Source organism: Balaenoptera borealis, assembly GCF_965194805.1.
Source record: "Balaenoptera borealis genome assembly, chromosome: 14".
Classification (NCBI taxonomy): Eukaryota; Metazoa; Chordata; class Mammalia; order Artiodactyla; family Balaenopteridae; genus Balaenoptera; species Balaenoptera borealis.
Window position 1 is genome coordinate 76,437,076 of NC_138875.1, and position 27,968 is coordinate 76,465,043.

At 45.7% G+C, this 27,968-nt stretch overlaps 1 protein-coding gene and 1 pseudogene across 3 annotated transcripts in view; one reads left to right on the top strand and one right to left on the bottom strand.

Annotated features, from left to right (window-relative positions):
• The window catches only part of LOC309610631 (ATP synthase F(0) complex subunit C1, mitochondrial pseudogene), a 218,161-nt pseudogene that overhangs the window by 105,857 nt on the left and 84,336 nt on the right, over nucleotides 1-27,968 (bottom strand). The gene's annotated exons all lie outside the window — the stretch shown is intronic.
• RPH3A (rabphilin 3A) overlaps nucleotides 8,842-27,968 on the top strand; it is a 100,086-nt gene continuing 80,959 nt past the window's right edge. The window contains exon 1 of one of the 2 annotated variants that reach the window (XM_082353676.1): nucleotides 8,842-8,889. Coding sequence is in view for 1 of the 2 variants with exons in the window: in XM_082353677.1 (XP_082209803.1) it covers nucleotides 16,862-16,897 (36 nt within the window). In the remaining variant the exon portion in view is untranslated. Of the gene's footprint in view, nucleotides 8,890-14,951; nucleotides 16,898-27,968 lie in introns of those variants that run through there. The other variant, XM_082353677.1, reaches the window with a different exon arrangement.

Below are 27,968 nucleotides of genomic sequence, written 5' to 3' on the forward strand. Positions count from 1 at the left end.
ACTGCTGTCTGGATGTAGCTAGCAGCTCTGGCATTGATTTTCTGGGATGATGATCTAGTCTAGGTCCTTTATTTTCCAGGGTTGCTGTAATCATTAAACAATATCCTGTATGTAAAGAACTTAGCTAAGGTCTTAGGAAATTGCTGTTATCAACATTCATGAATTCTGGGGGGACGATCAGGGATCAGAAAAGAGGAACTATCAGAGGGGTCTCCCTGGAGGAAGTGACCTTTGAGCCTCTAAGCTTGGCAAGAGCAGGGATGGTATTACTTTTGCATCCTTCTGTATCCCCAGCGTCTGGCACATAAGTTGGTTCTCAGCATGTTTGTTGAGTGAATAAATGAATGCCTGGCCAGGACTTTGAAGGAGGGATATAATGTGCACGTAGAAGGATCTTTCTAGCATTTCTCTCTTCCCAGGGACCATATTTATTAATGGGGTCAAACCATATATACCATTTTGTAGGATTTTAAAAAAAATATGGAGATTACATCTTTCTAGGGTTATACCAAGACTATCAAGGTGTGGGGCTGCTTCACCTCCCCTGGTATGGAATATACCACATTTATTTAAATGACCCTCCTATTGTTGGACATTTAGGTTGTTTCCAGTTTGTCACCATTATAAGCATTGTCGTGATGATAATCTCTGTACATTCATCTAATTATTTCTTTAGGTTAAATTTGTCAAGAGAGTCTCATGGGTCAAAATGGTAGGTGTATGTAATTTTTAAGGTTTTGGACACATAGAGCTAGATCACCCTCCAGGAAGGCTGTGCCAATGTACGTTGCCACCTACCAATCAGCTGATCTGATCGCCAGTCTGCTTCCTGAGAGACGGCCTCTCACCATTTCCATAGCACTTTTCACTGCCTTGCCTGCTTGGCCAAATGGGATTGGTGGGGAGAGCTAGCCTCTTCCTTTTTCAAGCCTGCTGGATATCTGTCGTGTCTTGTTAGGATTACATAAATGTGATGTTGAGAAATCTCCTTGGAGGAGAGATGCTCCCCAGATGTTAAAGCAAGTACTGGAGTAGGGAGGGAGGAAAGCTTGGGGCACTGAGAGGTTGGTCACGTGGCATGCCCCCCCTGCCACCCATCCACTTCCCTGGGCTCCTGTGGAGGTAACCTTGTTCTACCTCTCCCCACCGCACACACAGAACAGAAATAAGTGTCCTCTCTGTAGTATGCTTCTCATGGCTCTTTTATAGTGCTTGTCACACACTGTTTTGTAATTTGGGGGACTCTTTTCTATCTCTCTGGCTGGCCTGTAGCATGGAGGGGTAGAATCTTACTCATTTCAGTATCCCCAGCATCTGGCAGAAGGTAATGATAAAAAACAATAAAATGAGGACAATACTAATAATAGCAACAACTAATGTGCTGAGCACTTACTGTGTGCCAGGCCCTTCACAGACTGTACCAGACCCTTTACATATTTTATCTCATTGAATGATTCCCATAAACCTATGCTGTAGGTATTATTGTTATCCCCATACAGATGAGGATGCTAAGGCTCAGAGAGGTGAAGTGACTTGCCCAAGGTCACATAGACAGTGAGTGGAAAAGGTGGGACGCAAGGCCAACTCCCTCTCAGTCATTCTGCTAGGTGCTTGGTGAGTATCTAAGTCACTTCATGAGGACCCAGCTTTCCCTTTGCTCCCTCCCTAATACTAGCTAATGACTGGGAGACGCCGAGAGATATCTGTTCCCAGCAGAAGTGAGGAATCTGGTTTATTTATTTCAAGGGAAAAGCCGGACTGGGGTTTTGAGAGGGTCTTCTTAGAGGTGTGCTTTGAAAGACCTAACGGGATATAGTTCTGCCTCTCCTGACCTGCCCACCTCCAGTCAGAGTGCCTGGGATCCCTCCATTATGGATTCATGCTTGTTTTTTTCAAGTCAGAGCTTAAAGCTTCTTATGAAAGTATGGATTCTTCTAGCAAATGTCAGTCTCCTCCACCCTTCACGCCTTGGTGGGCGTCAGGACAGCTGAGCTTTTTTTCTCAAGCTGCTCTTCCTCACTCTACTCTTTTCTTTCCACTTGTCTAAATTCAACCAGCTCAAATCTCACTCCTCAGGCGAGTTTCCTGGCCTCTTCTAGCTTGTTCTGCTTTCTCCCTGTAGCCAGCAACTCTGGCATTGATCAACTTGGATGATGATCTAGCCCAGGTCCTCGTAAAATTGTTCAAAGCTAGCAGCATCTTGAAGATATGGGGCTCCTTGCAGAATCCCACAAACTGCTGGCGTATCCCATTTATGATGACTAAACATGCAATTTCAGGTGGTCAGATGCCCCCTTCCTGAGATTACGGTAAGATAAAAGATACAAACATTAAACGTTCTAAGAATAACTCACTTATTCAGCATCGACCAGACATCACATTGGTTCTGGGTCCTGAGAACTTAGAGATACACAAGACTGAACTGTGTTCTTGGAATATTCAGTCTGATGGGAGAACCGATTATAATGTAGGCTGGATCCAGGGAGAAGGTTAGGCCATACTTCAGGAGCTCAGATGAGGGACAAACAAATGATTAGTCTTCGATAAGTGTTAGTTATTTATTTGTTATAGACCAGGAGCAGATTCTGGAGGGGACTTGGGTGCGCAAAGATTCTGCATGCTTCCTTGATTTTCTTGGCATTAGACCATGCTTCTGGATTTCCTGGAGTAACTGGGAAACCATACCCCTGAGAGATACAGTTGCTAAGGGTGTGTGTGTGGGGGGTGGCAGTTGGGTAAATCCAGCATACCTAGAGGACAGACTCAGGGCAGATAATGCTCTTCAGGTGCTGGGAATAAAAGAGAAAAATCAAACTTATTTTTGCCTTACATTACAGCAACTTAAGTATACTTGCATAGAAGAAAACGTTATGTCACTGTTGGAAATGGAAATATAATATTTTTTTCTAATGCACTTTAAAATAAATAAGTAACATTAAAACCTTAAAAAAATGTGTCTATAGGCCACCCAACATCATGTTTTGTTTCTCAGCACAGCATGTATCACCCTTTGGAAAACAGCTCTCTTCAGTAATAATCATCATCACAATAGTAACGATAATAAACAAAGATGATACACATAGGGCTTCCTGTATGCCAGGAACTCTTCTAAGTGATTTACATACATTAGCTAATTTGATCCTCATGACAACCATATGAGGAAGTACTGTTACAATCTCTGCCTTACTTGTGGGGACACTGAGGCACAGAGAGGTTTAGTATGTGGTAGAGCCAGATTGGAACCTAGGTAGCCTTACCATAAAACCTGGCTTTTTAACCATTTCATTATACTGTCTCTGCTGATGCTCCTTCCTCCAGCACCGGTGGTAGTTTGGGGCTGGATGCTTAACTACACTCCTTGAGGAAGAAAGGAGCCTAGTTAAGCACCCAGCACACAGTAGGTGCTTAATAAATGGTAGCTGCTACTTGTTATTTAGAGGATACAACACTCACCCACATCCATTAGCTCAATGAAACGTCCTAGCCACATTGGTAGGTAGGTGGGAAAGGTGTTGCAGTCCCACTTTACAGTTGACAAAACTGAGATTCAGAACATGAAAGTGACATGCCCAAGGTCACACAGCTGGTGGGTGGGGGAGCCAAGGATTAAGCTCAGAGCACCAGAAGGCAAGTCCAAGTTTCTTTCCCCTAGGAGTACCTTGCCTGATAACACTGAATTGACTGATTAATAAATAATCCTTGTTGACTTATCGTAAAAGCTTGTCTCGCCAAGTCCTGCAACATCTTCTCTGTAATTACCCTATTTTCTCCTAAGGGGGCTAATGGGCTTTCCCAAGACTTGCCCCTTTCCCGGTGAGATGGGATCTGTTGGGGCACAAAGGCCAACCTCAGGGACACAGCAGTTTTCTCTCTCCCTCTTTAGCTCATTCTCTTTCTTTCTTTTTCTTGCTCTCCTGTCTCTTTGCTCCATCTACTTGTTTTGTCTTTGACTGATCCCCTGTGATGAGTTGTGCTCCTGGAAAGCTGCCCTGTGACATTTCTTCTCTTTTGTGTTCCTGTTGATAACATTTCCCTGGAGGCTCTTAAAGAGAAGAAGGAAGTGAATAAAGCATGTTGTGCCCTGGCAGTGCCATCCAGCGACAGAGCTTGACGGTCAGGCTGAGGCTTTGAGCATGAATCTTTCCTCTTGTACGGCCTCCTTCTGTGTGCACACACGTGCAGGTGCATGTGCATGTGCACACACATGCACACACATGTACACTGTATTGTTTAGAACAGGCAGTGTTATGATTAAAGCACTGGATCCTCTGGCCGAGAGGGAGCTCAGTCGCAATTCCTAAGGTTGATGTGCTATGGACTTCTCTTTGTAGGGTCCTCCGGCAAGCTTGCTGTTGGTTTCCTATGGCTTCTGTAACAAATAACAACAAACTTAGGGGCTTGCAACAACACGGATTTATTATCTTACAGTTTTGGAGGGCAGAAGTCCTAAAATCAAGGTGCTGGCAGGGCTGTGCTCCTTCTGGAGGCTCTAAGGGAGAATCTGTTTCCTTGCCTTTACTAGCTTTTAGAGGCTTCCCTCATTCCTTGGCTTGTGGCCCCTTCCTCCATCTTCAAGGCCAATAACATAGGTTCTCTCTCTCAATCCTGCAGTCCATTATCACTGCTCCTCTCTGACCCTCCTGCCTCCCTGTCCCCTTATAAGAATTTTTGTGATTACACTGGGCCTACCCAGATAACTCAGGGTAATCTCTTTATCTCAAGATCCTTAACTTAATCATACCTGTAAAGTGCTGTTTGCCATGTAAGGTAACATGTTCACCACTTCTGAGGATGAGGATGTGGACGTCTTTGGGGGGCATTATTCTACCCCACTTGCCAAGTGAAATGGGAACATTCTTTCTTTCTGGGCAAATTCGGCACCATTTCTTTGGGAGACAGTAGACCACGTGGGCCCTGAGATAAACTGCAGATTTGCACCCTGCCCTACCCTCTCTTCCTACTTGTATTACGTTAGGCACATCACCTGGCCTCTTTGTGTCTAATTTCCTCATCTCTAAGATAGGCAAATAGTGTAGTACAACTTCATTTCACTGTTATAAGTCATGAATAGTGCTGGGGTGATAAAACATGGCACCTGGTGAATCATAAGCACCCAAAATAAATGGAAGAGGCAATTATAACTAGGATGCCATATAGCATAATAGTTATAAACTTAGAGGACCTTCGTTCAAATCGCAATGCCACCACTTATGAACTAATTGGCTAGTTGTTTTAGGCAACTGAGTCTCAGTTTTCTCATTTGTAAAATGAAATAAAACTATTACCATCTTAACACATAGGATTCTTGTGAGGATGAAATAACAGCGTGGTACACACAAGTCACCCAGAACATAGTGGGTAGTTTTGTTACAGTTATTACCACCATCGTCACTGCTTGTCTACTCTGGGGGTGATGGAGAGTCTTAATGGGCTGCCTCTGGCCTCGGCAGAACAAGGACAGGACAGGGCAGCTTGCTGAATCCAAGGCACTGAGAAATCCCTTTGCAGTGCTCCATCTTTGAGAGGACCAGAGCCTGGTTGGGCTCAGCCTTGGGGTGTCTGGTTTCCAGGCGTCTCCCTGCGGCAGAGCTGTCAGAGCTTACAGCAGCAGCTGGTTCTTTGAATGAAGAGTTCTCCAGAAGCTCTCAGAACAGAAGAGGGGTTTGGAGATGGTGAACAGGGAGGTGGGGAGGCTGGAGGCAAGATTCCCTGAGAACGCAGAGCTAGTTCCTAGATGGCGTGGTCACCAGGGAAGGTGCAGAGCTCTGGTTTCAACCATATTATTACTTTTTAATTTTGCTGCAAAGCTCTGTTCCAGTGAAGGCTTGGGCAGCTGCCCAGTATGCAAAACATTTAAAAGCACAACTGCTCAGGTTGAAACCAGGGGTGGGGGAGGGGGGAACTCAGGCCTCATTTACACTCCAACAGGGGCCTCTTGGGCGGGGGAGCGGGGGTGGGGGTGGGGGTGAGGGGCCAGGCAGTCTGAGGAAAAAACTAGCAAGGTGGCAAAAACAGAGGCCTTGGAGTCAGACAGACCCAGGATTTGCATCCCTGCCTGTGCCACTCCTTGCCTGTGTGAGCTTCAGGGCTTTCCTTCACATGTCTGAGTCTCAGTCTCAACAACTGAAAATGGGACAATAATAGCACCCACCTCGTAGTTATGAAGACTGGAAGTAGCAACTGTAAGATGCTTAATACAGGTGGTAGGTGTCTAGACATTTAGCAGGTTGTGGCTTTTTTCATTCCCTAAGGGCGATCTGAATTCATGACAGACCCTCCCAGAACACGTGCCTAATGCCAGGGAAGCTGTGAGGTACGGGTAGATTCCTTGGGACTGGGAGCCAAAAGGCCTGGAACTAATCGGATTCTGATTCCACTACCAGCATCCTGTGTGGGCTTCTTGAATCACTCTTCAGATGTTTATTGAGGGCCTACCATATACCTGACACTATTCTAGACACTGAAACACAGGACCTGGCATCTGAAAAGCCTGAGTTCCAGACTCAACTCTGCCACTTTCTAGCTCTTTGGCTATGGGCAAGTCACTGTCCCTCTCTGGTCCCCAGTTTCTCCATGTGTACAGTGAGGGCATTGAACCTATGTCAGAGGATCTTCCTAGAAAAGATTCAATGAAGTCCTGCCAAAAAATTGTAGAATGCATTTGAACTTGACTCTGAGAGAGACATGCTGAAGCATGGGCTTTGGAATCATACAACCCTGGGTTTCAATCCTGTGTCTGCCACTTACTGTATAAACTTATGCAAGATAATTAATTTCTTGAGTCTCAGTTTCCTCATCTGTAAAGTGGAGATAATCATAGTTTCCTCAAAAGGTCATGGTGAGGATTCAAGGAGATGACACATGTAAAGTTTCTAGCAGAAGGGCTGGTGTGTAGTTGATTCTCGATAAATGATAGCTGCCATCATCATCACTACCACCAGCATCACTACCACCATCACCACAAGACCATCACCACCACCATCATCATGATCATCTATAAAGTGAAGCTCTAAATGGTCTCTAAGATCCTGACATTTTAAGTCCTAGTTTTCAAGGTGGGGAGGGGGATTAAGTGACAAATGTGGTGGCTCACCCTGGGCCATCTAAGTGGGACCGTTTAGAGGAGGGTCCCCAGTAAAGAGGGTTCTTATTTACTTTGCAGAGAAATTCTAAACAGATCTTCGCCTATTTGAGATTTCCTGCCCTTTCCTCACAATAAACAGGAATAAGACCCTTGAGATCTGGAACATGGAAGCCATGGGAATCAATTTCTCTTTATATATTTCTCCTTTTAATGATTTTATTTTCTTGTCCATATAGTGGTTTCACTTCAGAAGATGAATCTGGGTCTTTTGGGGATAGGTCTTTGGCCATGGCTCAATTGTCAGATTTAGACCTTCTGTAATCTCCCAACTTCATCCCACTCAAACCATAAACTGAAAGGTGAGGCTGGCACATACCATTCTGGATTGGCTGTCAATTCCTTTCTCCTTTTGTCAAGACATTTGAATCACAGGACAGGTTATGGATCATGGGATTATACCAACCCACAACTTGGGTGTTCTTATTGTTGCTTTTTAACTTCTTGCTTCCTGTCTTTCGGAAAATCAGATAGTCATATGCTCATTTTGCAGATAAGACTTGGAGACGTTCAGTGACTTTCCAAGGTTGTATGGGGGCTAGACTTGGTTCCAGAAACCTGTCAAGTGCTATTTCAACTAAGCAATTCTGCCCCAGAGAAATTTCCATTTCCTAAGCCTCATCTTCCTGCTCTGAATTCTGAGGCATCCGAGGTATAGGTCAGAAATCTGCAGCAATGTGGGTGAAGACAGGTCAACTGGGCTGATTTGTGGGGTAGGGGGAGAAGCCACTTTGAGGCTCCCGCACTGGGGTCAAACTCTTTTCTGAGCAGAGATGAGCAGTGAAGGTCTGGGGGCGTGTGTGGGAAAGGGGCTGTGAAGTTACAGCTTCTTTGCTCCGAGAGTGAGCGACAAGATTAGAACAAGTGTGTGGTAGGTAGGCTGTCACTGACTTCACTGTGTGATGTTGAGAAGTCCTGTTCCCCCACCTCCCCTGGACTCTCCCCCTTTTCTGCTCTTAACATCCAATAACTTGACTTCGCAGCCTAAGGGTTCGCTTCCCGCCCATCCCATCCGCCGCCGCGTTTTAGCGCTGTCCGCGGTGCTGATCTCCAATCTCCTGATTGCCGTTTCGACCAGCTAGGATCTCTGGTGCGCCCAATCTCTCCTCGCGGCCTCCTACCTCTCTTTTCTCCAGGCACCTCACACTTAAGTCACGGGTGGAAGGCAGGCTCGGTTCCCCTTGCGCCTGGAAGCTGCTGCCCCCTCCCTTGCTCACACCGGGTTTTGCAGCAGTGGCGGCAGCTGCCACTGATTCCGGCACTGGGGAAGCAATTGATACGTCTACTGCCAGCAGCGCGGAGTCGTCTACGCGGACGACAGAGAGAAAGAGGAAGAGAGAGAGAAAGAGAGAGGAGAGAGAGAGAGAGAGAGAGAGAGATTGATTCACAGAGCAAAAACCTTCATCCATGTGGAGGGCAGTCTGAGGGAGCCACTGTGTGCCTTGTCCACTGAGTGGTCTGAGTTTTCTCCTCTTCTGGCAGTGGTATTTCTTTTCATCATGGACCTGCATGATTTAGGGGTAGTTGGTGGTGTGTGTGTGTGTGTGTGTGTGTGTGTGTGTGTGTGCAGTTGCTTCGATTTTATTTTGGGAAGAGTAGGAGAGTCAAATGAACAATTTTCTTTCAGGCATCTCCACTGAGCTTTCAAACCAAGTCATCCGGAGTTAGCATTTTCCCACCCGGCAGGGAAGAGAGGAGTTGGCAAGAATTTGGCTCACCCGTTCCCCCTGCAATCCTCTGGTGTCGCGGTAAGTGATATTCTTCTCAACTGTGCAAATGGGCTAGGGGTATTGGAATCCCATTTGCGAGGAGATGTGTACATGAGCTTGTGGGATAGAGGGCTGGTGGGAGGGGAGGGGTGTTGAGGAATGACCACGTTTGTTTCCCCACATTCTGCAGTGTTTGATCTCTTAAGCAACACCCCAAAGCCAAATGAGATTTCTGCTCACTGCCCAGGGTGGGGGTAAAATATGCTAATGTTTTAAGTAATGCAATCAAAATTGTGGCTTCTGCCCAATTTGTCCTCTCCCTTGCAGCAGAAGCTGTTGGAAGTAGCCGGCAGTTCTCTGAGTGAATTAACCCTTTGTGGGGCTGGCCAGCCTGGCATGGGGGGATCACTGGGTGTTCTGATCTAGTGGGTGGGCACTTTGACTCTGGATGGGACACGGTCACCTAAGGCTGAAGGGTTCACCCTTGCCTAGGGTAACCTAGGCATACCAAGTGAGTCTTGCATAGGACTGGGCTCAGAGAGTACCATCTTCCAGGGACAGCTGAATAATTTAATTGTGGTGGTTTTTTTTTTTGCAAGCTTGGCTGTTCTAAGCTTCCTGAAATGAGAGAACTGGGAGACATGAAAGGACCACATTTTGCTTGGAATGAGTGGTCAGGCAGGCCAGAGGGGAGCAGTCAGCTGTCTGCTGAGCAGACAGTGTTTTATTTTCACAGGTGGTATATAACCTGTAAGTGATTGTATAGAGGGTGCACCAGCCCAGGGGACTTTATCCTTGAGTCTGTCTCAGAGTAGGGAAAGAAGGGAACAATGTTTGTTCAGATTCTGGGGAAGGGCTCCAGGCTCCAGGCTTCAGCTTCAGACCTGTTCCAGGGTAGACCATACCCTGCTCTAGTTTCTTTATTCTGATGGAATAAGCCTCACCAACCTGTTAGTGAGTGGGAAGGGGAGGTCCCTTGTAACTGAGTCCAAAACTCACATTTAATTTTAAATGCCTTTGCTGCTAATTTGTGACCCATCAAAAGGGGATTTTCTTTGCTTCCTGCTTTGATTACATCTATCTTTCTGGAAACGAATGTCCTTATTTTTAGCATCTTCACTATTAGCTCATGGGCCACTTCAGTGTTCTGCACCCCCAAGGATTTCCTCTTTCAGTTCTTGGTCTTGGAGGTGGGAGGAATAAAATATCAGCCCCAGAGACTGGCAAGCGTAAGCAGAGTCCACTCAGTCATTTTCTCCAGCCCCAGAGCCAAGTGGGGACACCAAAATCCCGGGGCATATGACTGCTCAGGAAAGATATGTGAGGCAGAGGGGGAGGGATGCTTGGTGGTTAGTACCAAAGATTTGGTCCTCAAAATCCTAGGTTTTCCTTGTTGGGTGACCTTGAGGAGGAAGTTGCCTTAGTTTCCTCCCTGGGAAGCCTAAGTGTGAATGATGAATGTGGGGAAATTTGGTTCAAATAAGGAGCCACGGATCTGTCCATGGGTGATATTTAAAATATTGAACTTACCATTAACTGGTCAGACTGGACCATGGCTGGGGCCCTGGAGTGGGGGATCTTAGGGGTCCCCTGCTGTGCTGAGTGTTAACTCTTTAATTGCTGGATTATGGGGAGGTTTTAGGGGGATGGGGGAGTATCAAGGGAACCACAGGGGCCTCAGTGCAATATAACCATACAGTACAGGGGTATTAATATATATATATAATATATTATAGAAGAATATTATATATTATATATTAGAATGTGTAATATATATCTAATATTCTAATATATAATATGTAGAATATATATGAATATATAGAGTATATAATATGTAAAATTTATATGGTTTTATATATCTCTCTCTATATAAGTATAGTTGACTTTCAGTGCTGTGTTAGTTTCAGGTGTACAGCAAAGTGATTCAGTTATACATATATATTATAACAACTGGTTCAGCCACGCAGTGCATGCCAGCCCACCTGAGGTAGCTGGGACTGGGCTGTCCACACGTGGGTGTTTTTGAACATCTACTTGCTGCCTCCCAGCCTTACTTCCTTGGGGGTGGTTAATATCCAAGAGGCTGCCCTCCCTCCTCCCTCATTACATTTGAATTGGTGCATTATGGTGCACCAGGGAAAGGGAAACAGAATCTTCTGGAAAGAGCCTTGGACTTGGATCAGGAGCCCTGGGTTCCAGCCCCAGCTCTGCCTCCCCTTTCTGGGCCTCAGTTTCTCCATCTTTGCAATGAGGTAGTTGGTCTATGTGACCCCAAGGCCCCTTCCAGCTCCGAGGTTCTATGACTATGTGATGAGTGTGCATGTGTGTGCACACACTCAACGCTTCTAGGAATGGTTAGCACTGTGTTTGGGAATTTATCTTATGTGTTGAGGAGGTTTTGTTTGGGTGAATCAGGATGGGGATCGACCCTTTGAGAACTTTGCTAGGTTCCTAGAATCCTGTGCCCATCTGGAGAGGGATCTTCTTTGTTTATGGCTTCAGTTGCATAGACATCCAGGTTTGGCAGCACTTGAAGGCCCTATAGAGATTTATCTCAGGGAGACACCAAGGACCCCTTTGAGAACCTTCACTCTGAAAAGATGCATATACCCTGTAGCCCACCTGAGCACCTCAAGTTCGGAACCTCTGATCTAATCTGACCCTTCACGGGCCCCAAAGAGGGAAAGCAACTTGCCCAAGACCACACCATAAGTCATGCACAGCAACATAAAAGACAAGGCATTACACTCTCATTCCTGGCTCCAGCAGCCCCCACTACCCCCACCCAGCCAGGGTGCAGGGGGAGGACTTTCAGCAGCTCTTCTCCATCCTGTGCTGGTAATCAGGAAGCATAACCGTGGAGACAAATGTGGACATTTCCTTTCTCACTGGTGGGAGGGAGGCAGTGGCCAGAGATTCTGCAGTCCAAAACGGTGGCCTGGGAAGTCAGTCTCCCCAGCTTGCTCTGCCTTTTCTCTTTTCTTGCTGCCTGTACACATCCTGGCTGCCTGTCTAAGGCTGTGGGTCTGGTTAGGGTGGTTTATTTGTAGGCTGTGGTATTTACTTTTATTTAACCCTCTCTTTCTTTCTCTCTCTGTGGGTCATAGAGAGTTTGTGACTTTCTAACAAAAACCACCATGACATATGGACCTGTCTTCTGTTCTTTATCGCCTTCAAGAGGGGAGCTGATCATGAAGGCAGACAAATTGGAGTTGATGTAAAAGTGATGAGAAGCGAACAGCATGGTTTATTTCTGTTAAGCACTGTGGCTGTAACCTGGGATAAAAATAAATCTGGGACCCAGTAGTGGTGGGCTGGAGCCGATGAGCTTAAATTATTCAGCTGCCACCCAGGATGGAGATCCTTGATGTGCTGGGAGAGTGAAGGAGGCACCACAGAAATAGCCCTCTCTCCTTGCTGTTCCCCACCCCTGTCTGCTTCATTAACCAGGCTTTTTAGCCTCCAGGGGCTGCAGTGTGGGTCCCTGGGAGCAGCCAGACCTGAGTTTGAATCCTGGCTCCAATGTTTCCTTGCTGTGTGACTTCAGGCAAGACCCTAAACCTCTCTGAGCCTCATTTTCCTCAGGTGCAGTGTGGTGGTGAAGAGTGTGGGCTCTGGAAATAGATCTCTTGGGTTTAGATCCTGGTTCTAACACTTGCTAGTTATGTCATATCATCTCTCTGAGCTTCAGTTTCTCCATCATTAAAGTAAGGATAGTAAAGGAACTGTGAGAATTTTGAGTTAATGTTTGCAGTGTGCTTAGTACTGAGCCTGGCAAGGAGTAAGTGTCCAACAAATGTGAGTGATGGGGATGCTGTTGGTGATGGTAACAGTGAAATCACCCCGACCAAAGTAAGACTGGGCCAGGATAGAGGAAGGTGAATCCTTTGTGCCAGGCATACAGCTCTGGGACCCAGGAGAAAGAGGATGTGGCTTGGAGACAGTAGACTTCCAGTCCCACTTATTCTGTATGTGGTCTTTGTGCAGTTGCTGAGGGTCCCCAGACCTCAGTTTATTCACCCATGAAATGGGCATAATGACCTCCTTTCTTTAAGCCTGTGAGGCCCTGAGGAAACAGGGCAGTTGTGAGTGTGGTGGGTAGGCCCTGGAGGAAGGAGTTCAGGAGGAGAAGCCCTCCTGACTACTCTGAGTCTTTCGTTCCTCCAAATCCTTGGGAGGCTTTTGCTGAATCATCTCAACTCACCAGCTCGGAGCCCGAGGATTTTTCCTAGGAGACCTGAGCTTTCCCTCCCTTCCCTGCTATGGTGCTTTCCCTGCCACGATACTCCTGCATACGGCACCTGAGATGCTACAAGGCGAGATCCTTGCAGGCCAAGGCTGTGCCATCTTCCTTTTTGGAGTCAGATTTAGCACACAGCAAATGCTCAGCAATGACTTGCATGAATGAATGAATGAATGAAACCTCGATTGACTAGTGAACTGGTCAGTTTGGGGAGGTGCCTTTTGCCTATGGTCCAGCAAGAGAGCTGCATACAGTAGGTGCTTAGTTACTGTTTGTTGATTATGATGAGTCATTGGTGAAGAGTTTAAAAGGGCTTGGCTTTCATCTCAGATCTGCTACAGGCAAAGGACTGGCCTCTCTCTCCTCTTGTCAAGAGTGTTAATTGACATTTATTCATGTGTCATACATTTATGGAGTACTTACAGTGTGCCTGGTACCATGGTGGACATTGGCAAAAAATAGTGACAAAGACATAATCCCTTTGGGACTTAGATAATGTAAGCGGCTGCCTACAAAATGTGATCTTTTGGGGGGTTGGTACAAAGAGGGCTTCCTCTGTCACCCTAAAACACTCAGCTCACTGATATGTGAATTTCCATCATTAAAGTTTCATCCTTTGTCTTTAGGCTTTGCTCTTGGATAAAGATGCTTTTGGGTGGAATAATGCATCCAGCCTTATTAGTCATTTACACTTCAGTGAAGAGGAGTTGTAAAATCCTCTCCGAAAAGTGAAGGGAGTGCTTTTTGGGAATGGGGAGTGGAGTTTGCACGTACTAAGCTTGAGGTTTCACCTGAGAGGGCAAAAGGCAAAGAAAGACAAACACTGCTGGATTCACATTCTGCTGTAAAAAGCTCTCAATGCTCAAGACTGATTTGCCTGAATTGGGTGATTCATCTAACTCAGTGGTTCTCAGACTGTGGTCCTGGCCACCTTCCCCCCACCGCCCCAGCGGTATCGGCATCACCTGAGAACTTGTTAGAAAGGCAAATTCTTGGGTTATATTCTGGACCTGTCCCATCAGAAACTCTGAGTACAGGGCCCTGGGATCTGTGCTATAAAGGAGTTTTTGAAATGCAAAACACTATTACAGGTATTAGTTATAACAGCTCTGGGTGTGTTGTGAGCTTCAGAATTTTTGCCAAGGTCCCCCACCCTCATCATCCCCCGAGGGGCTGAGGTCTGTTGCTTCCTCAGCACACATCATTTACTTTTTGCTACTGGATCCCTCTGTTTCACACGGGAGCACGAGCTGGACCTACCAGGGTTGACCCCATTCCCTGCTAACCTGAGTGCTCCAGGGGGGCTGCTTCTTTCTCAGGCAGCACCCAGGGATTCAGGTTGTAGGATGGCTCATTGTCAAGGCGTCAAGGGTCAGCCCTCCAGCCTGGCCAGGGAACAGACCTGGTTCCTCTTAGCCCAACACAGCTTCCCATTTGGGCCAGAGGAATGTGGGACACCACTGTGCAGTGCCGAGGCACCAGACTGCCATATGCAATGTCACTGTGGTTTCTTCGAAGTAATTGTCTTGCTGTCATTAGTTTTAATGACATATAATGCACGCTTAAATCTCATTGCAATGGAGCTGTGTCAGACTCTGTCTTAGGAATCCAGCTAGTGAGCAAGATAACATGCCTCAAGAAGCTGGGGTTTTGCCCACCCCTCTGCAATTAATCAACAAGAGGAAATTCATATGACAGCATCATTATGATGTTTGGTTTGTGAAGGATTTATTTGCAGAGTGGAAGAAAAAAAAATTTCTCCACATCTCTTAATATAATCTAAGTTCATTCAGCTGCCTTTTTCTTTCTTCTCTCTCTCTCTCTCTGTCTCTCTCCCTTCCTCCCTCCCTCCCTCCCTCCCTCCCTTCCTTCCTTCCTTCCTTCCTTCCTCTCTCTCTCTCCCTTTCTCTCCTTTCTTTCCTCTTGTAATGCATCTACACCATGACAAGCAGCAACTTGTGAATGGAAGCAGCTTTCAGTAGAGAATAGATTCGGTAAGCAGGTTTGGTGCCAGCCATTGATGATGAGGCTGCATTCCGGGGCTGCTGAGAAGAGAGATGATTTCTTGAAGTTTGTTAGGAGGCCCTCCATGCGAGATGCTGCCAAAAGGCATCTGTGTGGTCCATTCTGCCCCATAGCCTGTGCCTGCCCCCGTCCCCTCCTGCTCTACCTGTCAGGTTTTCCTCTGTCACCATAGCACTGTGTCTCTAAGTCTGTCTCTGTCTCTTTCTCTCTCCCCTTTTCACACCCCCAACCCAGCCCCTTCCCCATCTTTCCCATCCTTTAAAAATTCCCTTTCTTTCTTCCTGTGGTTCATCTTTCCTCCCCTTTTTTCCCCCTCATCTGACCTCTCCTGTCTCCCTTCCACTGGCATTTTCTCCCAATCTCTTTTTATCTTCCTGTCCTAACCGCTGCCCTTCCCCATCCCATCTTTAGTCTTGTCCATGCAGATATACCAAAGTGGCTTGGGAAGGGAATGCATTTGTGAGTCCCAAGACCCCAAGTCAGGCCTCCAAGTAGGATGACCAGCTGTCCCAGTTAGCCTGGGACTGAAGGGATTCTTGGCAGGCAGGACTTTCTGTGTTCAAACTGGGAGAGGCTCAGGCAAACCAGGACGAGGTGGTCGTCTTACTGCTAAATCAAATGCTTGGGATTTTGTGGAGCTTTCAAAAGGCCAGAGATGTGGCTTTCTGGGCAAATTGCCTGCCCTCCTGCTCTGGGGAGGGACACAGTGGTCTCCAAAGCCCTTCCCAGCCTTGGTGTGCTCTGCATGGCTCTGGGGCCTGAAGACTACCTGGGCATGCAGAGGCCAGTTTTCAGTCAAGGGCACAGGGCTGACTCCTTCCTCCTTCCCCCGACAAGACTGACCACCCAGTCAGTTATGCACTCCTTAGTCACAAGAGGGGATCCGGTGAGAGACTGTAGGTGGTTCTATGACAGAGATTCACAAACTTAAGCCTGTGTCAGAATCCCTTGGAGGGCTGTTAAAACAGAGTTTCTGATTCAGTGAGTGGGGCCCAAGAATTTGCATGTCTAACACATCACTCCCAGGTGATATGGATTCTGCTGCTCCAGGAACCCCACTTTGAGAACCACTGCTTTCTGCAAACTCATTCCCTTTCATTTATTTACTCCTTCATTCATTCATTCTCAAATATTTATTGTATACTACCATGTGCCAGGCACCGGGGACTCAGCAGTGAATGAGACAGAGCTCCCTGCCTTCCTAGAGCTTACAGTCTAGTGGGGAACAAAGGCAATAAACAAGGGAAACACACAAATAAGATGGTTTTAGACCATGTTAAGTGCTATGAAGGAAATGGTATGACATGATCGAGAGTGATAAATAGTGGGTGGGGGAAGAGAGATAATTTAGTTATTACAATTTAGTTATGAAAAGGATGGCCAGGGGAGATGGTAACATTTGGATTGAGAGCTGAGTTTCTAGAAGGAGCCAGAAGGATCCAGGCTGGAGGAACACCAAGTGCAAAGGCAGAGACAACTGTGGTGTCTTGAGGGAATAGCAAGAAGGCCAGTGTAGTGGGATGAGGGGAAAGTGAGGGGGATGAGGTCAGAGGGCCCTGGGGACTGCAGGACCTGCCAGGGTAGGCAAGGAGTCTGGATTTTATTTCACTGGGAAGGGGGCTTTAATTGGGAGAGTGACATGACCTAATTTACAATTTTGGTAATGATCACTTCGGTTTCTGAGTGGAGAAAGGACTGCAGGAGGCGGGGTGGAAGCCAGGAGACCGGTGATGGGGAGCAACGATGGCGCCTGGGCCAAGTGGTAGAAGAAAGACGGTGGTAAGATCTGGGGTGGTGCGGGGCTTCGGCAGTAGCTCAGTCAGGTCAGATATGGGGGAGAGGGAGGAACCAGGGCCCACACCAGGGGTTGGGACCCTTCTTGGCAGTGGTTCAGCGGTTGTGATTCTGGGGATGTGGAGAGGGGCCAGTGGGTTAAGAGGCAAGACCAACAGGGTGTTCAGAGGGAGGGGCCTTTCAGGGAGGTCTGCAAATGCCCTTCCCACCCGGTTAATGTGCACCATCCTCCCCTCCCCAGAGGAAAAGGCAGCGACAAAGCCTAAATCCAACAGAATGTGACAAAATGCTGGAAAAAGCAGGCGGTTAAAATTGTGCCCTCAGCATCCTTCCTGGTCAGGCCCCAGCAGCTGGGGCTGTGAGTGCTTCCAGGTGGGTGCTCCAAGTCACAGAACACCTGGCTACCGGCAGGTGGCTGATTCCCATGGGGAGCTGGGAGCCCCAGGGTAAACATACAGGGTTCTGTAGGCTACTTCTCATGCTTTGGGGGAAGTTGGGTACCTCCCTCTCCCTCGGCTTCTGTCCTCACCCCACTGCATGTGCCATGAGCAAACCTCTGGGCTCTTTGTTCTTCAGCACCAGCAGTTGGTTGGCTCAAGCCAGGGGTGTGTGTGTACCAGGCATTTGTAAAACCTGACTTGCTTGTGGGGTACCCCAGCAGTAAGGGGCTCAGCAATGAGAGCTAAGACTCCTTGGGTTCAAATCTGCACTTCATCCCTTTCTAACTGTACAGACTTGGCCAGTTACCAAAGCTCCCAGTACCTCAGGGTTTTTTTCCAACTATAAAATGGGGATGCTGTTAACAACAACATGTATTTTATAGGGTTCTCATAAGGATCAAATTGGTTCATATGGGCAGAGATCCCAGGACCCTATCGTCACCATTGTTGTTATTTCATAGTAGCCAACACAAACTCGTTCTAAGATCTTTGGATCTTCCTAGTTCAGGAAGGCTCTTGGAGATCACTTGCTTATGCTAGTGGTTTCCAAACATGGATCTGGCCTGTTATAAAGTTCCCACTGGCCTTGATGAAAGAAGGAAAATTAGGCCTTTGAAGATAGGCAAAATATTGCCAACTAAATTTTCCTAGAACGGATTTTCCTTTAGTCTGACATTGTCTTTTCTGCTCATTTAATGTTAAAATATGTTCTTTAAAAATGAAACATTGGCAATAGTTGATGGTAGTTTCTTTCTTTAAAAAAATATTTTAGTGCCCTTCCTTGGAAAGTACCAACAACAACAAAAGTTGACAACCCTAGGGAGGGCTCCCCTAAAATTTGGAAGAGAATTTTACTCACTTGAGAAATCCTAATGTCTGGGAGCTAATTTTGCCTAGTCATTAACTTCAGGGGTTCTCACATTTTACCGTATTCAAGAATCTCCTGGGGTATTTTTTTTAATTCTCAAGGCCCATCCCTAGAAATTCTGATTCAGAAGATTTGGGGTTGTACCCAGGAACCTGCAGGGTAAAGAGTTTCCTGACCGATTTGGTTGCAGCTGGTCCATGGGTCATTCTGGGAGGAACGCTGCTCTTTCCCGTGGGTGAATCCTCTTCATCACTCCTAGGCCAGTGGGCTTGAATGCCTCCATGGTGGTTGGCTCAGCACCTACAAAGTCATTCCACACATTGCTGGACAGGTCTGATCAGCATGATTGTCCTTCCTGGTGTTGACTTCCATCTGACTCCTCTCGCTGCTGATCATTTAACCTACTGGAGCCAAACTGAAGAAGTAAAAATCCTAAGACAGAACATGATCCATAAGAGTTAAGTGCACATTCGGAGGTGATTGCATGAAGCTATAAATCTGAGTTCGTTTTTGTTAGGGGGATAATTCAGAAAAGAATGTCTAGTCTCCTCTGCATTGAAGTTAGGGGTCCCCTCAGTCAACATAAAATCATTTATTTATTCAACATATAATCATCACTATTCAGCTGATAGATATTTATTGACTATCTACTGCCATGTAGGTCAGATGGCCCCAAATACAAGGTTGACCTTCAATTTCCACATTTTCCCAGTAAAATCAGTCCCTCCTAACTTGCACAAAATGGTTAGCCAGACTTTAAAAAATAATCTGTTAGGAGCTGAAAGAAAGAAAACAAAACCTATTAGGGATGTAGATGAAATGGTCAAATGTCCATTTATAGTATCTGATTCATCAATCATATTATACAAACATACTTAAAATCACATATTATATAAAATAATCAATTAATCCATAAAAACTATTTTTTCTGCCACTGACACATATTTTAAAAATAATCAACAAACCAGAAAAGTAAGGAAAGTTTTATAACTTTAACAAAAGTCATCTACTGCAAAAACCTTTTGTTGAAGAATGGGAAAAGAAAGAGATACCATTTGGAGCCTGATGGATGAAAAGCTTAGAAAGAATTTACATAAACTATTCCGTTATTCCAAAAAGTAAATTGAGAGAGATAATGAGAGACACTTGACAGTGTAAAAAAATATTTTAAGGACCTGGATAGAAGGTGGATTTCTGTTTTCTGAGGGATATTTGGTTGGGGGATCCTTATCTTCTATCTGGTCATTAGTAGTATTTGTCAGGCACTGTGCTCACTGTTGGGATATGGTAGAAAACAATTTAGAGTTGGTACCTTCCCTCAAGGAGGTAGACATAAATCAGTAATGATACAAATGGATGTATAATTAGAACCTGAGGCAAGGGTTCTAAAGAGAGGAACACAGGTCTCTGAGAGCATATGACAAAGAAATCTGATGTAATCTGGGAGGGCTTCCCTGAGGAAGTGACATTTGACCTGGGAGCTGAAGGATGAATAGGAGTTAACCAAGCAAAAAGAGGAGAAAAGAACATTTATGGCAGTGAGGACAGCATGTGCCAAGGCCCTGAGGTGGTGGTATTCCAGGATCAAAGAAGGCCAGCATGGCTGGAGCACAGGTTTGGGGGGAGCGCAGTGTGAGATGAGGTTGATAGTACCTGCAGGGCCATGGTGTGGCAACTTGTCTTTATCCCAAGAGCAATGCGGTTTCACAAGCAAAAGGATGACCTGATCTGATCTGTTTTGAAAAGGGCTCCCTAGTTGCAGCACAGGATTCACAATCAGGGGAGGAAGAGGAAATACTCTAAACTGACCCAGAAGGAGTTTCATATGTTGGCCAATCCACCTGCACCCCACCCTCTTTACAGCACTGACTCCCTAGAAAGGAGGAGGACAGTGGGACCCCAACCAGGGAGAGATTATGTTCTGTAATTAACCATGGTGTAGGGTCCCTTCCTGAAAATGAGGGCGGTGCGAGTGGAGGGAGGAGGTAGGGATAGTTGCCAGTCTGCCTAGGTTTGAATCCCAGCTCTGCTGCTGTGTGACTGAGCAAGTTACTAAATCTCCCTGTACCTCAGTTTCCTCATCTGGAAAATGGGGATGACAATAACATCTACCTCCTGGGGTTGTCTTGGGAATTTAACAAGTCAATATATATAGTCTCTGCTTGGAACAGGCATGATAACATAATAACAAATAACAAATAACTAATAACATTAGTTATTTTTATTTGATGGTGGTGATGATGATGATGACGAAATCTCAGAGCTCAACATTCTAGAGAGGGTACGCTTAATCCTTTCCACTCTCTGCCCACTACCTCACTTCCTTTTGGACTTTACTTAAACATCACCTTCACAGTGAGACCTTTTTGGATCATCTTGTTTAAAATTGCACCCGCCTCCAGAATTCTACTTCTTCCTTCTTTATTTTATTTTCCTCCCTAGCACTTAGCACCATGTGACACATGATTTTACTTATTTATTTCATTTGTTGTCTATCTCCCCTCACTAGAATGTCAGTTCCACCAGCACAGGAATATTTGAGTGTTTTATTTATGACAGGAAGCTCAATACACTGTATCCCACAGTGTCGGCACACAGTAAGTGCTCAGTAAGTAGTATTTGTTAGATAAATGAGCACTGACAGTGTCAAGCTAATGCTCCTTGCCCTTGTTCAAAACCCGACCCACTCCCCAGGCTGCTCTAACTCATCCTATGGTTCATTAAACAGCAAAAGCAGTAAAAGAAAAAACAGTCCCCATATCTTGAAAGGGGTGGGGGACAGTCAGGGAAGGTGTTGAGGCACCGGAGATTTTGGTGCTGGGGAAGAAAGTGAAGGTCTTTTATAAAACCAGCCCAGCAGCCTGATCTTTGTAACCTGATTAGTCGTATTAAGCCTTTGTCAACATCGACATTACCTCAGCCCTGGCTGTGGCAGTTGGTGGAGCAGCAGACATATTCAATATTTAAGAAGACCTGCATAGCAGGAGAAGGGTTTGGGCCGTGTGTGGAAGAACAAGCAGCAAATGCTCAGTGACAGTCTCTTAAGTGGTGGATTATTTTTAAAAGGAGAGAAATAGGAGAAGAAAAAGCCCCAGAGTATTCAGCCTCCCCCCTGGCCTTCCTTGGTTTCTGGTAACATTTGCTCTGACCCAGGACAAAGAGAATGCTGTCAGCAGAAGGGAAACCATGGACCAGGAAATTTGGTCTCCTGGGTTCCGTTTTTCTAGCACTGCACACAGGGGTGGTCCCCAGAGTGTGTGTGGTCCCTAGACCAGCAGCATAACATCACCTGGAACTTAGAAATGCAACTTTTGGGGCTCTGTCCCAGCCTTCCTGAATCAGAAACTCGGGGGCTGGGAAGTGGGCGTCGGTCTCCTTTCCTGAGCCCTCCAGGTGACTCTGATGTACATTCAAGTTGAAGGTGCCCTGGCTGGAGGAAAGGGAGCCTGGAGAGAGTGTGGATCGGGGCACATGGTTCTAAGCTGGTGGTTCTCAGCCCCAGCTGCACATTACAATCACCAGGTGGACTTTTCAGAAAGTATGATGTGGGTACCCACCATGAGCATCTTCTTTAGTTGGTTTGGTTGGGATTCTGGAATTAGCATTATTAATTCCTCTCGTCCCCCACCATGATTCTAGGGTGCAGCCAGGGATATGACACTTTGTTCTAAGACAGTCCCTCTGTTTACTACTGATGTGCCTTTGGTGAGTCATCTTACCTTATGTGTCCTCATTTTTGGCATCTTTAAAGTGGGCCCTAAAACTCCCATCTTATGTGACTTGCAAGGAAATGGTGACGCTTAAGAGGGATGCTATTGTGAAATCTTTGCAGTGTGTTAAAGTGCTATGCAGATAGGACAGTTGATGAGGGTCTCCTGGGTTGTGTCAGTGCCTTTTGACAGTTCTTGACCATTTCCTTCTGGTTGCCCCATCAGCCCCCCTCATCATCTTGGGGATCTAGGGCCACAGAATGCTCACCCCCCGAGATTTTTAAAAGATCACTGAGGCTCCTCAGTATGGAGATTACTGTACCTGGGAGAGGAAGGGGCAGCACAAGGTGCAGAAGGCAGAAAAAACAAAAGGACATGAGTATAAGTTCAAACCTTACAGGCTGTGGTTGGCAATGAGGACTTTGTATTAGAATTATCATTATTCTGGAATGAGAGCTGCCAGTTACTGAGCACTTAATGTGGGCCAGCACCATGCTGGGAGCACTACGTGTCTGATTTCAACCAGTTCTTCCGTCGGTCCTGAGTAGAAGGTACAATGATAAGCCCTATTTTCTGGACAAGGAAAGCGAGGGGCCAAGGAACTTGCCCAAGGTCCCAGGATAGCAAGAGATAGAGCCAGGAGCAGCCCTAGTGAAGAGTCTAGATTTAAATACTTCATATCCAATGAGTCCCTAAACTGAACACAGGTTGGTTTCCTAGGAGAGGTGATTATTGAGGAGAGGTTCTGAAGATGTCCCCAGAAGCACCAGATGAAATGACAGTGGTAGGAGTTGAACATCACCTTCTTTCCTGTTGCCTCTAAATCCAGACCCTTAACACAATGCCTCCTGCTGGCTTCAGTTCTAAGTCACGAGAGCTTGGTTTTTCACTCAGGGTTTCTCTGTCCCCAGGTCCCATGAAGGCTTGTTGGGGACACTGTCGTTTCCTTTCTTGATTTTCCTTGCAGCTTGGCCATGCAAAAACCAGACCAAAAACTCAGAAATAACTGCAAAGCTTTAACTCCTCTTTTAGAGAGAAATGACCTTCAAGTTTTCCTTTCTTTCCTGAAGAAGGAGCTGGAAATCAGGGCCAAGGGGACTTAATCCTCACTTGTCCTCAGCTTTGAAAGACGAGGACTGTCCTACTCCCTCAAATCAGCCCTCATCAGTGACCCATTTTATTGCAGAAACTGAGCTGGCAGCCTGGCTGGAGAGGAACCACTTGCAACTACCCCTGGCTCACTGCAAACCTTCCGCCTCTGAGCATGCTCTGCGGATGCTAGAGATTGAAAATGTACTTATAAACCCATTTGCTCCCAGCCCTGGTTTGTTATCTGATTAGGCTCCAGAAGGACTGTGTACTAGATGATTCCTGCAAGTTTTCCATCCTCAGTGAATCCCCAAGTCAACTTGTTCACTCTTGGCTGGTTTCCATTCTTCTGCTTCACCTCATTCTGCCCCAGAAGGGTGATGGTGTAGGAATGGGGTTTGAAATGCACCTTTGGTATTACATGGGAGAAATTGGCCAGGAAACAAGCCATAATGACAGTACTTTGTAGGTCCTTGGCACTTTTCTTCCCTAATTACCTCTTTGCATCAATTATCTTATTATCTGCCCTTTGCCTCTACTGTACTTGAAAAATAAAATAGAAAACAGACCAAACTACTAAGCATTTGTCCCACTTAATAGTCCTTATCGTAAGAGGAAAAGTGGAAATGTAAGAGTGCTTGCTGATTAGTCTAGTATTTTACATATATTTACATATAACACATATGCATGTATATATGATATATAACATCATTACATATTATGTATGTATTATTTATTTTATATATACACATAACTGCATATATGTATGTATGTGTATGTATATATCAATATATACATATCTATACATGTATAGGGGGAGAGAGAGAGAGTTGATGATCATTATTTGTAGTAGTTATGTTCTGTGAAGTCACCATGATCACTGAATTAGCAAATACTCAACCATTGCTCCCAGGGGAAATACAGGGTTAGGTTCCTGCAAGCTTCTGGTCACACTGCATCAACCAATCCATACATATCCATGTTTTATGTGTTTCTGTAAAAAAAAACTTATTTAATACTGATGGCAAACCTAACTCAAACTAATTCAAGTGATACAGAGGGACATCTACTGGCCAATGTAATCAAAGAGTCCAAATCACAGCTGAGGCGTGACTGGATCCCGTGGCTCTAGGACTGAGTTCTAACCATCTCTTAATTCTGCTTTCCTTTGGGTTAGCCTCACTATCAGGCAGGCTTTCTCCACCTGGTTGAACCTCACCAAGTCCAAGTTTGTATTTTCCCATCTTCAGCCCAGTAAGGAAAAAAACAGAGAATCTCCTTCCTAAGATATTCCAACAAAAGTTGCAGAATTGAGTCTAATTGTCTTGTATTGGGTAACTAATACAACTTTGAACCAGAAGAGGGGAATATGCTGATTGCCCATACCAGGGTCATGTGACTTGCCCCTTAGCTGGTAGTTGAGGTTGAGCCCCATCAGAACCCCATGGGTAAGATAGGAAAAGGGTGGTTCACTAAAAGAAAATTGGAGTGTTGATAACAGGAGAAGTTCCATTCCTCCATGGAATTTTCAGTCTTGTGGATGATGATTTCTGTGAACTATGGGAGGCTAAGCCCTGAGTTTCTGAATTCCAAATACATTAAAATTTCAGAGAAGAGAGGGCTCAGGTGACTGTAGAAGGCATTATGGGACGGTGAGGGTTGAACTGGGATTTGAGGTGTTAAGTGGAGGAGCACAAACATTTCAGGGAATGAAAACGGCTTCTCAACACCATACGATCCTGGTAGCTTCTGCTGCATGAACCTCAGGGAGAAAAGTGTGAGTCACATCATAAGGGGATGGTGGACCCCAACTTTTAGGAAGTGCATCAATTACTGGTTTCATCCCTACACACACACACACACACACACACACACAGAGAGAGAGAGAGAGAGAGAGAGAGACACACACACACACACACACACACACTTCCATATATTTACTAAAACAGGGGGAGTAAAGTACATGTGCTGCTGTCTATGGTCTTGAACCATAGCTTTGGCCGAATCTCTGCTGACATCTCCCCAACTTTTCTGAGGAATGAGGGCTTCTAGTTTGTTGCTGCTGTTGTTTTCTGTCTCCATGAAAAATATGTGCTGTTGACACTGCCTGTGTCAATCAGGATCCCAGCAGGAAACAGATGGCAATTCAAACTGTGTAATTTGAGGACAGTTTTTAAGAGGAACAAAACATGAGCAGGATTAAGGAAAACCAACCATGGTTAGTGAAGTACCCTGGGGCTAACAATAATGGGGAGCTGTTACCACCCCTAGTTCTGAAGGGGGAGATAAATAGAATTACCAGAATCATGTGAGAGCTGGAGATGTAGTTATAGGACAGGGCCTTCTGACCAGAGATGTGACCTTTGTCAAGGGAGGCAGCCAGCCCATGACAACACTGCAGAAAGGGAGCCCTGACCTCACTCTCCTACCTCCATCCAGTCTCCCCTAGTGCTCTCCATGGGAAAAATCAGAATGGAAGCCAGAGGACAAGGGAGTTGATTGAAGTAATATATACAAGCCAGCCTTCCACAGAATAGAAAAGGGTGGGTAGTAGATGTGGAGGGGCAAGCAGAAGATACGGCACACTACCAGTATCAATTAGTTATTGCTGCAAAACAAATCAGTCCCAAAGTTAGTGGATTAACACACAACCATTTATTTACTTGTAATTCTGCAATTTGGGCTAGAATCAGTTTGGTGGTACTTCTGTAGGTCTTGCCTGGGGTCACTCATGTGGCTACAGTCATCTGGAGGCTTGATAGCTGTATAGTACAAGATGGTCTCACTCACCTGTCTGTTGATTATCTGGGCTCTTAGCTGGGAGCCTTAGTTTTCTTCCATGTAAGTAGACTGGATTTCTAACATGGTGGTAGGAACACTCCAGAGGATAAGTCCCAGTAGGCAAGCACTTATCAAGCCTCTGTTTGTGTCATATTGATTGACTTCCCATTGGTGAAAGAAAGTCATATGCTAAACCCAGAGTTAATGTGGGAGGGACTACACAATGTGGAGGCATGTTCATTGAGGACATCATTTCAAAAGGCTACCGTGCTGCCCCAGTACAGATAGAATCATTGCCAACATTTTACATTTTTGCTGCTGGCTTCATATCCTTTTGCCAGCTCATGCAAGTTCCTGACTATTAAAAAAATGATTCCTGGAAAGTTGGATGTTGAGAGGGTGTGTGTGTCCATGTCTGCCCCTAGTGCAATATAGATGTTTCACTTACTAGATTGAGAAGAGAAACTAGACCAGCTTCAGATGTAGTTTTGATATAATGTCTCTTGAGAAGATCTTAAGTCAGGGAATGAGCAGTGGCTTATCTGGTGTAGCTTAAGGTAGGGTGTATACGTGTGTGGTGTAATACATGTATGGTGTATGTATATCTCTGACATCTGGGATTTGAATACTGGCTCATTGTTTGTGACTTTGGGCTAATACCTAACCTCTCTCTGCTTCAGTTTCCTGGTATAAAATGGGGCTAATGATTGAGCTGAGGATTAAGTTAGGTAATACTGTGTTAGGTACCAACATGTGGAAAGCACTTAGCACTGTGCCTGAAACAGCATGAAGGTTCTATATTTATTAAGGGCTCAGTGAAGAAGGATGGGGAGGAGGAAGAAGACGGTAGGGGGTGATTTAGAGTCAATCAGGACTGTGTTTAAAGAAGCCCTACTTCTTACTGGTTCTGATTCAGTCTTGGGGAAAGCCAGTTAACCTTTATAAACGTCAATTTTTCTATCTGTAAAATGGACTCAGTGGTGTCTCTTTGCAAGTGTTGTATGAGCCAATGTATGTAAATCACTTAGTGTGGTGCCTGGCACACAGTAGATGGTAAATGCCATTATAGCTGTTATTCTCAGCCTTTATATCCTGGAGATGTGACAAGGGTAACGTACTTCTCTCTATTTAATTCTGACCATGTACCAGACACTGTTCTAAGCACTTTACAAATATTAACTCATTTAATCCTTTAACATCCCTATGAAGTAGATACTATTATCACTATTATTATGAAGTTTTTCATATGAGGAAACTGAGGCACAGAGAGGTTTAGTAATTGTCCTAACATCCTACAGCTAGAAAGAGGCAGAGCTGTAATTTGAACTCTGGCCGCTCAGCACTTTTCAACCTCTGCACTCCCCTGCCTCCAGTGATGAGGGTCATAGCGCCCACCTGCCTGGTCATTGTGAAGACCAAGGGCTTTGTAAATTGCAGAGTGCTCCATCCATACTTAATGTTCTGATGGCTGTTTTCATGGGGACATAGGGAGAGGAACAGGAACTTTGAGGTTCATTCATGTTCTCCAGCCAACACTGACCAAGATTCATTTTTCTGCTGCTTCCCCCCACCTGGTGTCAGGAGGGCCTGGGCGGGAGAGAGGAAGAGATGGAACCAAGTCTTCAAGATTTATTGTTCATGGGAACTTTCTGATGTGGTCTCAGATTTCTTAGAATCCACATCCCAGGGAAGTAGCTATGGCTGGACTGTATGAGGCAAGAAGTATCCTTCCTGGCCAGAGACCCAGTAAACCTATGTTATTTTGGAGGGTAGGGTTCTGCAAGAGCCCCTGGGTGACACCTAGTGAGGGTTTGCCTTGCACCAGAACTAGCCTTGATACTCTCTGCTACTGTATTTTCCACTCCAGCCTCTCAACAACCCTATGAAGTAGCTGCTGTTACAGCCCCCATTTTACAGACAAGAAAATCGACGCTCTGAAATGTTAAGTATTTTGCCCAGGCTCACCCAGCTTGAGTTTAGCTGGGGGTTGAATCCAGGTGTATGTGACTCCAAAGCCTGAGCTCTTGACGGAAGATTCTGTCATGACATTTGTACCATGGGTGAAAGTGAGGGTGGTGTGCGTGTGTGTGTGTGTGTGTGTGTTTTGGAAGTGAAGGTGCTTGGGGTGTGGGTGCAGTGGGTATGGGACTGACTGGCGTAGATGTGGG